At 47.6% G+C, this 14,778-nt stretch overlaps 1 protein-coding gene across 1 annotated transcript; it reads right to left on the bottom strand.

The window, feature by feature from the left end:
* Positions 1-305: 305 nt before the first annotated feature.
* Positions 306-1,833, bottom strand: LOC123127672 (zinc finger protein CONSTANS-LIKE 3). Its single transcript, XM_044547453.1, has 2 exons — positions 939-1,833; positions 306-851 (listed from the first exon to the last, which is right to left on the bottom strand). The coding sequence occupies exons 1-2, from the start codon at positions 1,569-1,571 to the stop codon at positions 519-521; spliced, it is 966 nt and encodes a 321-aa protein (XP_044403388.1). The 5' UTR covers positions 1,572-1,833; the 3' UTR covers positions 306-518.
* Between the last annotated feature and the right edge of the window lie 12,945 nt (positions 1,834-14,778).

Below are 14,778 nucleotides of genomic sequence, written 5' to 3'. Positions count from 1 at the left end.
TGCTTCAGTGTTCAGTGATTCCAATCTCGTATTCTCCGCCCTCTCCACAGCAAAGTTGGTCTCACGGTCCTCGTCTCGCATGGAAAGTTGTTCCACGCTTCCATTCGCATCTCCCGCATTTGTTAAATCTGTCCGATGAAAAAAGATATGTACTCCCACGCTTGGAGCACGGGTTTCTTGGAAGCCCTTTTCAGCATGCTTCTCATCCTCGTAGCCTAGCCGCTACGGCATTGCACTGATGAACCGATGCTTCAACGCCCAATTGAATGAAGGTCACAGTTGCTGAATACTACTCCCATGGAAGATGGAACAAAGGCAGGGTGCAAAGACTGGATTCGGGAGAAGAAAACAGTGAGTGTACATCAGGTCGGCACGGTCACAGCACTAATCCCATGGAACAAAACTGTACAGATTATTCAATGTTACACGGATCGCGCGTCGCAGGAGCCACCGCTCGCGCGCGCGCTCGGATGGATGCTCGCGCCAAAACTACAGCCGAGTCGCCGTCGCCGGTCTCCTCAGAACGACGGCACGACGCCGTAGTCACCCTCCGACGCCAGGTGCGCCGACGAGGCGGGCGAGAACGGCCCGTCCTGCTCCAGCGCGTCGTCCTCGGCGGTGCGCTTGGCGAACCGGCCCTTGATGCGCGGTCGCGTCTCGGCGTACGCCTTGCGGGACGCGTAGCGGATGGTCTTCTGGAACCGCCGGTTCTTGCGCTTCTCCCGGTACCGCATCAGCCGGGCCTCCCGCTCCTTCCCCTTGCTCGCCACAACCGCCACCGACGGCGCCGGCGCGGGGGCCCCGCCGGCTGACAGCGCGTCCGGCACCACCGCGACCTCGGACGTTGACATCTGCAAAGGCGTAGTAGACTATTATTTATCACCAGACCACGTACGTCCAGGTCAAGAAAACCATTTCAGTATGTCAGAAAGGCTTACGCTCTGGTTCATGGAGTGTTCGGGGTAGAAGAGAGCGCCGCCGGCGAGGTCGAGCTTGGAAGGGGCGACGGGTACCCCGATGGCCTTGATCCCGTCCATGGACCGGACGAAGTCCAGATCGAGGTACGCGTCCGAGTCGGCGAAGAAGGTGGCGGTGCTGTCCTCGGGGCTATCGCCAGGCTCGGGAAGAAGCCAGGAGGCCGCCTCGGCCTCGTTGCTCCCGTCGTCGTCCGCGTCCTCCTGCGTCGCGGCGGCGGAGGACGGGGAGGGGGCGGGCTGGGGCGGGTCGGCGAGCCCGCCCAAGAAAGGCGTGACGGGGAGCCGCTCGTGCCGGCTGGCGAGCGGGTTGGCGGAGTGGATGTCGGCGTCGCACGTTGCGCAGAGCGCGGCGGCGTCGGCGCGGCAGGTGACGGCGGCGGGCGCGTGCTCGCAGACCTCGCAGAGCCAGACGCGCGCGTGGCGGGAGCCGGCCCCGTGCGCACGCGCGTCGCACCCGGCGCAGAGGTAGGCGCCGTCGGACCGGCAGTAGAGCCGCGCGGCGTCCACGGCGCACGTGTCGCACGGCCGGCCGGCCAGCCCCCAGAGCCCCCCTCCTCCTCCTCCTCCCACAACCGTCTGGTCCTCCACTTTCATCTCGCTCGCCGCGGATCTCCGGCGCTCAGGTCGGCACTGGGGGGTGGGTTGGAAGATTTGGTGCGTTGCTTTCTGCTGAGTGCTCGCTCGCTGGGTGCGTGGGCGCGGGCGCGGGTGGGCTTTGAGGGGTCTGCGGGCAGGGACAGGCAGCACATGGTAGGGGCGGGGGCTCCGCTCGGGTGTCGCGGGCGGGCGCGAGAGGCGAGACACTTCGGGCGCCCGGTCGCTGTCGCGCGGGGCCACGGGGCCTGTTCGTTTGCCAAACTTGGCTAGGTCGAGTTAAAAACAAGCTTATTTTACGAGCTCGCCTCGGCTGAGCCGGTAGCATGCCGATGTTTGCCATTGCTGTCGCCTGCTTCACTCCTGCTTTGCTGCAGACCATTCCTCAGTCGGATCTGTTTACATTTGCACGCTACTCCGACGGCGACGTATATGATTCTGGGCACCAAAGTTTCAGTTTCAGGTCGGCGGCCTAAAACCTTTTTGGTTCACGTCAGCTGCACAGCCAGTGATGACACAGCACACGGGCGTGAGGCCGTTAGTCATGGCTATAAACTGAAGCCATTAGTGAGACGTTTGGTGCGAGCTCGCCCATCACCGGCTCGGTTTGCCTCGCCGGGACGGGATGGGGACGGCTTTGCGTTGGGTGGATGCATCCCGGCAGTGCACCGTGCACGCAGGCAGGCGCGGATGCCCTTGGCACTGGTCACTGGGCGCCCGTCACCTTCTTTGCGCTGGAGAAAGTTTGCGATGCCCTTGCCGAAAAGTGGTAGGCGGGTCCAGTTGTCACTTGTCCTGATGCCATTGCCACGCCAGGCACGAGGTGGGGGTGCGACGGACGTGAGGGTGGCAGGTGGGGGTCCGGCCAAGTCCGACTGTCGTGCTCACCCGTGGATGCTTGCTGTGCGCCAGGTGGCGCCATCTGGTTGGCTTCTTGGCTCCCGTCCTTATCTCTTGCGGATGCGGTACTGCCATGTCAGCCAACCCGTGGTGGGGACGCCGGATCCCGGTGAGATCTGGATCCTTCCGGTGGTAGAAGTAGCACCGGGGATGGTTGGTGGGCGATATGACCCAAACGGACATCGGTTTGTCCGGATTCTATTTATTTGGGTCGGTAAAACGGACCTTCATGTTCGGATTTGGTTGTTCGCCTGTACGTGCACTCAAGAGCGCGGTCGCATCCCAAATTTTATGTTCGATTTGAAGTAAAGAAAAAAGAAAAATGCTTTGTAAAATAGCTTGAAACGGGAATATATTACAATAACTTAATTAAAAAGTCCCCGATAGTCATAGCCGCACATAGAACTTAAGTTGAAATTTTTAGAAAAAGACATAAAAAAGGTAGATCTGTCTGTCGCCGATGTCATGGCCGTCTTCTAGCGCCACCATCCTCGTCCTCTTTGTTTGTGATTAGGTCGATGTAGGGAGGTGGCGGCCAAAGGTGAGGCGGAGGCCCCCAAACTGGGGCGGGCGCGGCATGCGCAGGCTGTGGTGGTGGTGGTGGTGGTGGTGACCACGGCGCCCACGTGGCCTGCGGTGCTGGTGATGGCGGCGAGGGCGGGTTGTGTGGCATCGTGGTCGTCCACGATCATGACTGCCCATACAGCGTAGGGTTCCACACCGGGGTGGGCGGTCGGTCCTCCATCATCTCCTCCTTCACCTCCTGCTTCACATCCAGCTCCGGAACGTAGACATCTCCGGCAACCGAGAGCGCCATCATCTCGTGCAGCTCCTCCCGTTGCTCCTCTTGTCTGCGCTTAAACTCCCTCTCGTAGTCCTTCATCACGGCTTGCACCAGCCGCTCCTCCTCGACTGTCATGGTTGGAGGTGGCGGTGGTGACAGAGAGGGGAAGGGAGAGGGCGTCGGCGTCAGGTCGCGCACCCGCGTGCTGTCGCGCGCTCTGGGTGGGCTCGGTGCGCGAGGCGAGCTACGAGCACGGTCGACAAAGAACGTTTGTCGGGGCATGTCGTGCTTGACAAGGACATGTACCTAGGGTAGGGTCCCAGGCCTGACCTACATACCCTACCCAAAGGGCATTACATACAGGGATCCAAGGCCTACAAAGTTAGAAAAGAGACACCGACTGAAATGACCGCAGCGAGCAAGTCACTCGACAGCGAAATCCACTCGGTTACTTCTCCACCACTCGACCATCCCTATTCACTCAGAGTTTCAGGCCTCACTCAAAGACGAAAGACCTAGAGCCACTTCGGGATGACAACGGTCATGCGATCAGTTCGTCGCTGTAAAGATCATCAAGTGTAGGCGTTACAAGTAACGTGTGCACCTTTAATTTTCCATTCAACCCTTGGGTAATGGAGCATTAATGAGGGGTCAGCGGACTCTATATAAGCCGCCCCTCTGCTCCTACACAAGGGTTTGCATCTCCTGTAACTTATCAGTCCAGAGAATAAGCTCCCGCAGCACCGAGACGTAGTGTCGTTACCTCTTCTGAGAGGGGCCTGAACTCATAAATCCGAGTGTACAACCTCACCGTATCTAGGCTCTGCCCTTCCTTACGTACCCCTATCCTCTACTGCCAGATCTGTTCCCATGACAATTGGAGCCCACCGTGGGGTAGGTCTCTAAGCGACTTCCGGTGTGGTTGCGTTCTTCGAACTCCTTCATCATGGTTTTCGGCGGTGGACTGTCCCTGGGTCGCGAGATCCGTCTCGGCGCCCTCAGCTTTGTCACCGACGATTCGGCATGGCTTCAGGAATCCCCTCTGGATGTTAAGGCGCTCCCTATTCTCGGGGCGGTGCACTTTCGTGCAAGTTCGTGCAACGTCCTCCTCCAGCAGCTGTCGACTCAGTATCAATCGACTCCGGTGGCGTTTTCCCTCCTTACCGCTTGCCGTCGCAAGCGATCTGGTTGCTCGCAGTTCCAGGGGTGGGTGAGGTATGCGGTGGCACGTCAGTAATCCACTCCGCAGATCGGGGCAATCGAGCCCGAAGAACCCCCTCTACGATTTGATCACTCGGATGCTTCTTCCGAGTGCGGAAGCAATGACCTGGCGGCGGAAGTTCTTGTGATTGGCTCTCAGCGTAGCCCACTAGGATTTCCCCGTGGTGGAGATGGGAGTCGTGATCCGTCGCACGTCAACAACGAGTATTACCCGCAACCTCTCACTGCGGAACAAAGGGAGGAACTGCATCGCAGGAACAAGCAGGTCCTGCAGACTCTAATCGTCGGCACGACCGCGGAGGCCCAGGCTTTGGAAGCTGCACGCATAGCCACTCCGGCTGAGTGCACACGTCTTGAGGAGCTCTAGAAGTCGCTCGACGACCATGCTCACAGACAACCCCCAAGCTTCAATCGACGGGGGCGGCAATTGTTTCCGAGTGGATCACAAAATGAGTATCTGGTATTCCGCACTCCGATTCAAAATGTTGCAGCTGCTGCGCGGATTGCAGATTCCATCCATCCATCTCGATCTGAAGCTGGAGAAGGTCTCCGGCAGATGCGAGCGTTGCTCAGAGCGGCTGGTGAGCAGAATTCAGTCGTTTCCTAGTCACGCAATAGAATTCACAGCCGATCCGTGAGGGTAGACACAGTTCAGTTAGCTCAGCCCAAGATCGCCTTCGCGGCATGAAGATCGCCGTTACCACCAGGATCAGTACATGGATCAAGGCCACAGTCAGTTTGCTCCTTGACTTCACCAAGAAGACCGCCGTCAAGTTCCGTCGCCCCTTCCTAGGGGTGGTTCATATGCACCCCGGCGTTACGACGATAGGCGCCCTTACGACGACGAGCGGAGAGAGCCAATCAATCCCCGAGATCCTGGATTCAACACAAGGTCAGTCCTCGTGCAAAATTTAGTTGATAGAGGCAGAGCTCATCGGGAGGTCTTGGATAGAGATCGTCCGAGTGGAAGTGACGTGTTTGTCTCCGGGCCCGAGTCCTTCAGCAGGGCCATACGAGCTGTTGAGATACCACCCAATTTCAGGTTGGCCACAGGGGTGGACAAGTTCACTAGCGAGTCAAAGCCAGATACATGGTTGGAAGATTACCGACTGGCGGTGCAGATTGGCTGAGGCAATGATTATGTCGCCATGAAACATTTGCCCTTGATGCTAGAAGGATCGGCCCGGGTGTGGTTGAACCAGTTGGCTCCTGCCAGTATATACTGCTGGGAAGACTTGGCCCGAGTGTTCATTAAAACATTCGAAGGTACTTGCAAGCGTCCTGCTGGGCTGACTGAATTGCAGCACTATGTCCAGAAGCCAAATGAAACTTTGAGGGATTACATACATCGTTGGACCATGCTTCACCATGTGGTGGAGAACATTACAGAGCATCAGGCGGGTTGTGCCTTCAAAGAAGGTGTTAGGTACAGAGAACTCATCCTAACATTTGGACGATATGGGGCCCTGTCCCTGAATCGATTGATGGAGATTGCCACTCAGTACGCGAATGGCGAGGAAGAAGATTGTCTCCGCGGCGGCAAAGGAAAAGCTAATGAGCATGACCCCAACAGCAATAATCCCAGTCAGAAACAAAAGCGCAATGCTGAAGCTATTGGTCAAGCAGAGGCAGCCGCCGTAGCTGCACAAGGCAAGTTAAAAGGGAAAGCCAGAGAGCAATGGATACCCAAGAAGAAGAAGGATCAGTCGGGGCAAGATGTCCTCGATCTGTCATGTGCCATTCACACCAAGAAAGATGAGGAGGGTAACCTGATTTTACCCAAGCATACCAGTCGACAGTGTAGACCGTTGATTTAGCAGTTCCGTGACGGTGAGTCGAGTGAAAAGAGCCCCGAATATGATGGTGAAGAAAAGGTTGAGGATTACCCCAAGGTCAATCCCACTCTAGTGATCTTCGCTGACGTCGAGAGCAAAAGCCGACTGAAGGTCATTACTCGAGAGGTGAATATGGTTGTTCCAGCAACTACGACGTACTTCAAGCGGTCGAAGACTCCAATAACTTTCGATTAGTCGGACCACCCAGCTCGCGTTGCTATCCCTGGGCGGCAGCCGTTGGTGGTTGATCTAGTTGTGGGAGGCACTCGGTTACGCAAGGTTATCATGGATGGTGGGAGTGGTTTGAACATACTCTATGCTGAGACCCTAAAGGGCATGGGCATTTTGATGTCCCTACTCAGCGAGAGTAGCATGCAATTCCATGGAGTCATTCCAGGGAAGAAGGCAAAATCACTCTGGGTGTGGTTTTTGGTGACTCGAAGAATTTTCAAAAGGAGAAACTGACGTTTGAAGTGGTGGACTTTCACAGTGCCTATCATGCCATCCTTGGCTGACCGGCTTATGCGCGTTTCATGGCCCGTCCATGTTACGTGTATCTCAAACTGAAGATGCCCAGGCCCAAGGGTATGATTACGGTCACTGGAAATAGGCAGAGAGTCGAGGAGTGTGTTCGGCAAGGATCCAAAATTGCTGATGAGCAGATGGCAATGGTGGAATTGGAAGAGTACAAGAAAATTGTTGATCCGACTAATTTGCTTTGTTCCAAGAAGCCAACCTTTGATTCTGCTTTCCAGTCGGCGGAGAGATGAAACTGGTTCACATTCACCCGGAAGATCCTGCAGCTGCTCCAACGAACATCTCCACGACACTTGACAACAAATAGGAACCCGCTCTCATCTAGTTCCTCCATGAGAACTGGGACATCTTCGCATGGAATCCATCTAACATGCCAGTTGTACCCAAGGGACTGGCTGAGCATCGCTTGAGAGTTGACTCGAAGGCTAAACCTATTAAGGAGCATCTCCGTAGCTCTGTTACGGAGAAGAGGAAGGCGATTGGTGAGGAAGTAGCTTGGCTCCTGGCAGTGGAGTTTATACGCGAAATATACCACTCCGAGTGGCTCGCCAACGTCTTCATTGTCCCCAAGAAGGACAAGTCACTCCATATGTGTATTGATTTCAAACATAACAATCGGGCCTGCCTGAAAGATCATTTTTCGCTCCCCCGCATCGACCAAATTGTGGACTCCACTGCGGGATGCGAGGGCTTGTCTTTCTTTGATGCGTACTCCGGGTACCATCAAATTCGACTGTATGGGCCAGATGAAATAAAAACTGCCTTCATCACCCCTTTTGGGTGTTTTCGCTATGTTTCCATGCCATTCGGTCTCAAAAACACGGGTGCCACCTTCATGCGCATGATTCAGAAGTGCATGCTCACTCAGATCGGTCGGAATGTCGAGGCCTACATGGATGATATCGTGGTCAAGTCACGCAAAGGTTCTGACCTGCTGACTGACCTTGCTGAAACCTTTGCCAACGTCAGAAGGTACGGCATCAAGCTAAGTCCGTCAAGTGTACCTCTGGATTGCCGGGAGGCAAGCTACTTGGTTTTCTCATTTTCGAATGAGGTATAGATGCCAATCCCAAGAAAATCAGCGCAATTTTCTGAATGAAATACCCCGAGCATCTACATGATGCCCAGAAACTCACAGGCTGCCTTGCAGCACTGAGTCGGTTCATTTCTCATCACCGGAGAAAAGGCACTACATTTATACCGACTGATGAATAAGTCTGATAAGTTCGAATGGACCCCCGAAGCAGAAGCAACATTTGTTGTGCTCAAAGCCCCGCTCTCCACCTAGCCGGTGCTTGCTGCCCCGAACAGCAAAGAACCTCTGCTTTTGTACATTGCGTCCACTGCCCAAGTCATCAGCGCGGTCCTCATAGTGGAGTGAGAAGAAGAAGGCAATTCCTACAAAGTCCAAGGCCTACAAAAGTTTAATATTGACATAAAAACAATAATACTTCAAGCATACTAATAAAAGCAATCATATCTTCTCAAAATAACATGGCCAAAGAAAGTTATCCCTACAAAATCATATTGTCTGGCTATGCTCCATCTTCATCACACAAAGTATTTCATCATGCACAATCCCGATGACAAGCTAAGCAATTGTTTCATACTTTTAGTGTTCTCAAACTTTTCCAACTCTCATGCAATACATGAGCATGAGCCATGGATATAGCACTATAGGTGGAATAGAATATGGTGGTTGTGGAGAAGACAAAAAGAAGGAGAAAGTATCACATCAACTAGGAAAATTAATGGGCTATGAAGATGCCCATCAATTTATATCGATGCAAGTGAGTAGGGATTGCCATGCAACAAATGCACTAGAGCTATAAGTATGAAAGCTCAAAAAGAAACTAAGTCGGTGTGCATCCAACTTGCTTGCTCATGAAGACCTAGGGAAGTTTGAGGAGGCCCATCATTAGAATATACAAGCCAAGTTCTATAATGAAAAATTCCCATTAGTATATGAAAGTGACAAAATAGGAGACTCTCTATCATGAAGAACACAGTGCTATTTCAAAGCACAAGTGTGGAAAAAGGATAGTAACGATGTCCATTCTCTCCTTTTCTCTCATTTTTTATCTAGGCTTCTTTGGCCTCTTTTTTTATTTGGGCTTCTTTGGCCTCTTTTATTTCTTAAAGTCCGGAGACTCATCCCAACTTGTGAGGGAATCATAGCTTCCATAATCCTTTCCTCACATGGGACAATGCTCTAATAATGATGATCATCACACTTTTATTTACTTACAACTCAAGAATTACAACTCGATACTAGAACAAAGATATGACTCTATATGAATGCCTCATGCATATGAGAACAATATGACAATGATGGTATGTGTCATAATAAAACAAAACGGTGGAACTTGCATGGCAATATATCTCAGAATAGCTATGGAAATGCCATAATAGGTAGTGGTATGGTGGCTGTTTTGAGGAAGGGTATATGGTGGGTTTATGATACGTCTCCAACGTATCTATAATTTTTGATTGTTCCATGCTACTATATTAGCTGTTTTGGATGTTTAATGGGCTTTAATATGCTCTTTTATATTATTTTTGGGGCTAACCTATTAACCGGAGGCCCAGTGCCAGTTTCTGTTTTTTTGCCTATTTTAGAGTTTCGCAGAAAAGGAATACCAAAAGATTTGGAGTTGAAGTCTGGAACCCCGCGAGGCGGCCACGAGGCAGGAGGGCGCGCCGAGGGGGGTAGGCGTGCCCCCACCCTTGTGGGCCCCACGAAGCTCCACCGACATACTTCTTTCACCTATGTATACTCTTATACCCTAGATCGATCGCAGAGAGCCACGAAACCACTTTTCCACCGCCGTAACCTTCTGTACCCGTGAGATCCCATCTTGGGGCCTTTTCCGGCGATCTGCCGGAGGGGGAATCGATCACGGAGTGCTTCTACATCAACACCATGGCCTCTCCAATGAAGCGTGAGTAGTTTACCATAGACCTTCGGGTCCATAGTTATTAGCTAGATGGCTTCTTCTCTCTCTTTGATTCTCAATACAAAGTTCTCCTCGATGTTCTTGGAGATCTATTCGATGTAATACTCTTTTGCGGTGTGTTTGCCAAGATCCGATGAATTGTGGGTTTATGAACAAGATTATCTATGAATATTATTTGGTTCTTCTCTGAATTCTTATATGCATGATTTGATATCTTCGCAAGTCTCTTCGAATTATCGGTTTAGTTTGGCCTACTAGATTGATCTTTCTTGCAATGGGAGAAGTGCTTATCTTTGGGTTCAATCTTGCGGTGTCCTTTCCTAGTGAAAGTAAGGGCAGCAAGGCACATATTGTATTGTTGCCATAGAGTATAAAAAGATGGGGTTTATATCATATTGCTTGAGTTTATCCCTCTACATCATGTCATCTTGCTTAAAGCGTTACTTTGTTCTTATGAACTTAATACTCTAGATGCATGCTGGATAGCGGTCGATGTGTGGAGTAATAGTAGTAGATGCAGAATCGTTTTGATCTACTTGACACGGACGTGATGCCTATATTCATGATCATTGCCTAGATATTCTCATAACTATGCACTTTTCTATCAATTGCTCGACAGTAATTTGTTCACCCACTGTAATACATGCTATCTTGAGAGAAGCCACTAGTGAAACCTATGGCCCCCGGGTCTCTTTCTTATTATATTGCATCTCTTTTATTTACATCGCATCTCGTTTACTATTTTTCAACCTTTACTTTTCTATCTATATAACAAAAATACCAAAAATATTTATCTTACTATCTTTATCAGATCTCACTTTTGCGAGTGGCTGTGAAGGGATTGACAACCTCTTTATCGCCTTGGTTGCACCGCTCTTGATTGTTTGTGTAGATACTAGGTGACTTGTGCATTGTCTCCTTTTAGATTGATACCTTGGTTCTCAAAAACTAAGGGAAATACTTACGCTACTTTGCTGCATCACCCTTTCCTCTTCAAGGGAAAACCAACGCATGCTCAAGAGGTACCAAGAAGGATTTCTGGCGCCGTTGCCGGGGAGATCTACGCCAAGTTAAGACATACCAAGTACCCATCATAAACTATTCTCCCTCGCATTACATTATTTGCCATTTGCCTCTCGTTTTCCTCTCCCCCACTTCTAAAACGATTTTTGAAATTGCCGTTTTATTCGCTCTCTTTTTTCCATTTGTCGTTTTTTTGGCAGATCTGTTTTTGTGTGCAATCTTGTTTGCTACCTTTGCTTGTGTTACCATGTGCCTTCTATTTGCTTGCATATTTGCTTGCTAAAAATCTATTGATATCAATCCTCATCCACTTGCTAATCTTTTCAAAAGATCTGATTATGTTGAACCAATTGCTAGTGAGTTGAGTGCACTTGATTATCTTTACGAAATTTTGCTTGAGAATCGTGAATTTGACAATTGTCATGAAGAAATTTATGAAGTGATTCATGATAGCTCCTTAAATGAAAAGCATGATTGCAATAATTTTACTATAATTTCTATTAATGTCAATTGTGCTAATAATATGCAAAACCCCAAGCTTGGGGATGCTTGTTTTGTCATGTCCGCTACTTATTGCAATGATCATGATTGGGGTGATAATGTTTCTTATGATCTTGAAAGTTTATTTAAGCATCATGATGAATATGTTTGCAATAATAATATTGAAAGTGGGTTTGGAAGAGCATCAACTTTAGGTAATAATAATCTCACATATTTGGAGAGTGTTCGATCTTATGAATTTGTTGATAAAAGTGGGTTTGGAGAGGTCATGACTTTATTTGATGATGATCCCACTATTTTGGATGAATGTCAACTTTGCATGCATGTGGATCATGAAGAGAATATTTTATGTGAAAGTTATATTGTTGAATTTGATTATGATCCTACATATAATTATTATGAGAGGGGGAAATATGCTTGTAGAAATTTTCATGTTACTAAATTACCTCTCTTCATGTTGAGATTGCTATTGTTTTCTTCCATGCATATGCTAGATCCTGCTTGTATTGCTAATTTGTTTTCCTATAAAATTCCTATGCATAGAAATTATGTTAGACTTAAATGTGTTCGTCACATGTTTTATGATGCTCTCTTTCTGTTTCAATTATTATCATCCTTGTGAGCATCAATAAAAATTATGCCTAGCTAGGGGTGTTAAATGATAGCGCTTGTTGGGAGGCAACGCAATTTTTTTTGTTCTTTACCTTTTGTTCCTGTTTAGTAACAAATAATTCATCTAGCCTCTGTTATTATTGTGTTTTTTATGTTTTAATTAGTGTTTGTGCCAAGTAAAGCCTTTAGGATCTTCTTGGGTGATTGTTGTTTGATCTTGCTGATAAAAACAAAAAGTATGCACTCACGAAAATAATTTTCATTTTTTACCAGAGAGCGATAAAATACCAATTCCAACTGCAATAGATCAATATACAAATTTTCCTGGTCGTCCTAGTTTTTCAGAATTTTTGGAGTTACAGAAGTATTCGAAACCTGCTTATTTTGATAAAGGGGTCGTCCTAGTTTTTCAGAATTTCTGTTTTTCGCGTGTTGTTTGCTTATTTTGATGCATCTATGAGTAGTATCGGGGGGTATGAACCATAGATAAGTTGGAATACATTAGGTTTAACACCAATATAAATAAATAATGAGTTAATCACAGTACTTTAAAGGGGTGGTTTATTTTCTTATACTAACGGAGCTCATGAGATTTTCTGTTGAAGTTTTGTGTCGTGAAGTTTTCAAGTTTTTGGGTAAAGATTTGATGGATTTTGGAATAAGGAGTGGCAAGTGGCTAAGCTTGGGGATGCCCAAGGAACCCCAAGGTAAAATTCAAGGACAACCAAAAGCCTAAGCTTGGGGATGCCCTGGAAGGCATCCCCTCTTTCGTCTTCGTCTATCGGTAACTTTACTTGAGGCTATATTTTTATTCACAACATGATATGTGTTTTGCTTGGAGCGTCTTGTATGATTTGAGTCTTTGCTTTTTAGTTTAACACAATCATCCTTGTTGTACACATCTTTTGGGAGAGACACGCGTGAATCGGAATTTATTATAATACTCTATGTGCTTCACTTATATCTTTTGAGCTAGATAATTTTGCTCTAGTGCTTCACTTATATCTTTTTAGAGCATGGTGGTGGTTTTATTTTATAGTAAGTATTGATCTCTCATGCTTCACTTATATTATTTTGAGAGTCCTTTAGAACAGCATGGTATTTTGCTTTGGCTATAAAATTAGTCCTAATATGATAGGCATCCAAGATGAGTATAATAAAAACTTTCATATAAAGCGCATTGAATACTATGAGAAGTTTGATTCCTTATGATTGTTTTGAGATATTAAGATGGTGATATTAGAGTCATGCTAGTTGAGTAGTTTTGAATTTGAGATATACTTGTGTTAAAGTTTGTGATTCCCGTAGCATGCACGTATGGTGAACCGTTATGTGATGATGTCGGAGCATGATTTATTTTTTGATTGTCTTCCTTATGAGTGGCGGACGGGGACGAGCGATGGTATTTTCCTACCAATCTATCCCCCTAGGAGCATGCATGTAATACTTCGTTTCGATAACTAATAGATTTTTGCAATAAGTATGTGAGTTCTTCATGACTAATGTTGAGTCCATGGATTATACGCACTCTCACCCTTTCACCGTTGCTAGCCTCTCTAGTACCGCACAACTTTCGCCGGTACCATAAACCCACCATTTACCTTTCCCAAAACAGCCACCATACCTACCTATTATGACATTTCCATAGCCATTCCGAGATATATTGCCATGCAACTTTCCACTGTTCCGTTTATTATGACACGCTCCATCATTGTCATATTGCTTTGCATGATCATGTAGTTTACATCGTATTTGTGGCAAAGCCACCGTTCATAATTTTTCATACATGTCACTCTTGAATCATTTCACATCCTGGTACACCGCCGGAGGCATTCACATCGAGTCATATTTTGTTCCAAGTATCGAGTTGTAACTCTTGACTTGTAAGTAAATAAAAGTCTGATGATCATCATTATTAGAGCATTGTCCCGGTGAGGAAAGGATGATGGAGACTATGATTCCCCCACAAGTCGGGATGAGACACCGGATGAAAAAAGAAAAGAAAAAAATAGGCCATAAAAAAGGAGAAAAGGCCCAAATAAAAAACAGAGAAAAAGAGAGAGGGCAATGCTACTATCCTTTTACCACACTTGCGCTTCAAAGTAGCACCATGATCTTTATGATAGAGTCTCCTATTTTGTCACTTTCATATACTAGTGGGAATCTTTCATTATAGAACTTGGCTTGTATATTCCAATGACGGGCTTCCTCAAAATGCCCTAGGTCTTCGTGAGCAAGCGAGTTGGATGCTCACCCACTTAGTTTCCTTTTGAGCTTTCATACACTTATAGCTCTAGTGCGTCCGTTGCATGGAAATCCCTACTCACTCACATTGATATCTATTGATGGGCATCTCCATAGCCCGTTGATATGCCTAGTTGATGTGAGACTATCTACTCCTTTTTGTCTCCTCCACAACCACCATTCTATTCCACCTATAGTGCTATGTCCATGGCTCACGCTCATGTATTGCGTGAAGATTACAAAAGTTTGAGAACATCAAAAGTATGAAACAATTGCTTGGCTTGTCATCGGGGTTGTGCATGATTTAAATATTTTGTGTGATGAAGATAGAGCATAGCCAGACTATATGATTTTGTAGGGATAGCTTTCTTTGGCCATGTTATTTTGAGAAGACATGATTACTTTGTTAGTATGCTTGAAGTATTATTATTTTTATGTCAATATTAAACTTTTATTTTGAATCTTTCGGATCTGAACATTCATGCCACAATAAAGAAAATTACATTGATAATTATGTTAGGTAGCATTCCACATCAAAAATTCTGTTTTTATCATTTACCTACTCGAGGACGAGCAGGAATTAAACTTGGGGA

Source organism: Triticum aestivum, chromosome 6A (assembly GCF_018294505.1).
Source record: "Triticum aestivum cultivar Chinese Spring chromosome 6A, IWGSC CS RefSeq v2.1, whole genome shotgun sequence".
In the NCBI taxonomy this organism is placed as follows: Eukaryota; Viridiplantae; Streptophyta; class Magnoliopsida; order Poales; family Poaceae; genus Triticum; species Triticum aestivum.
Note: the sequence above shows the minus strand (reverse complement) of the source record. Positions and strands in the feature narration are given on the sequence as shown.

Coding starts and splice junctions, on each gene's coding strand:
- LOC123127672 (XM_044547453.1), bottom strand. CDS start 1,571: ATGAAAGTGGAGGACCAGACGGTTGTGGGAGGAGGAGGAGGAGGGGGG. Junction 852..938: donor AACACTCCATGAACCAGAGC/GTAAGCCTTTCT, acceptor ACGCCTTTGCAG/ATGTCAACGTCCGAGGTCGC.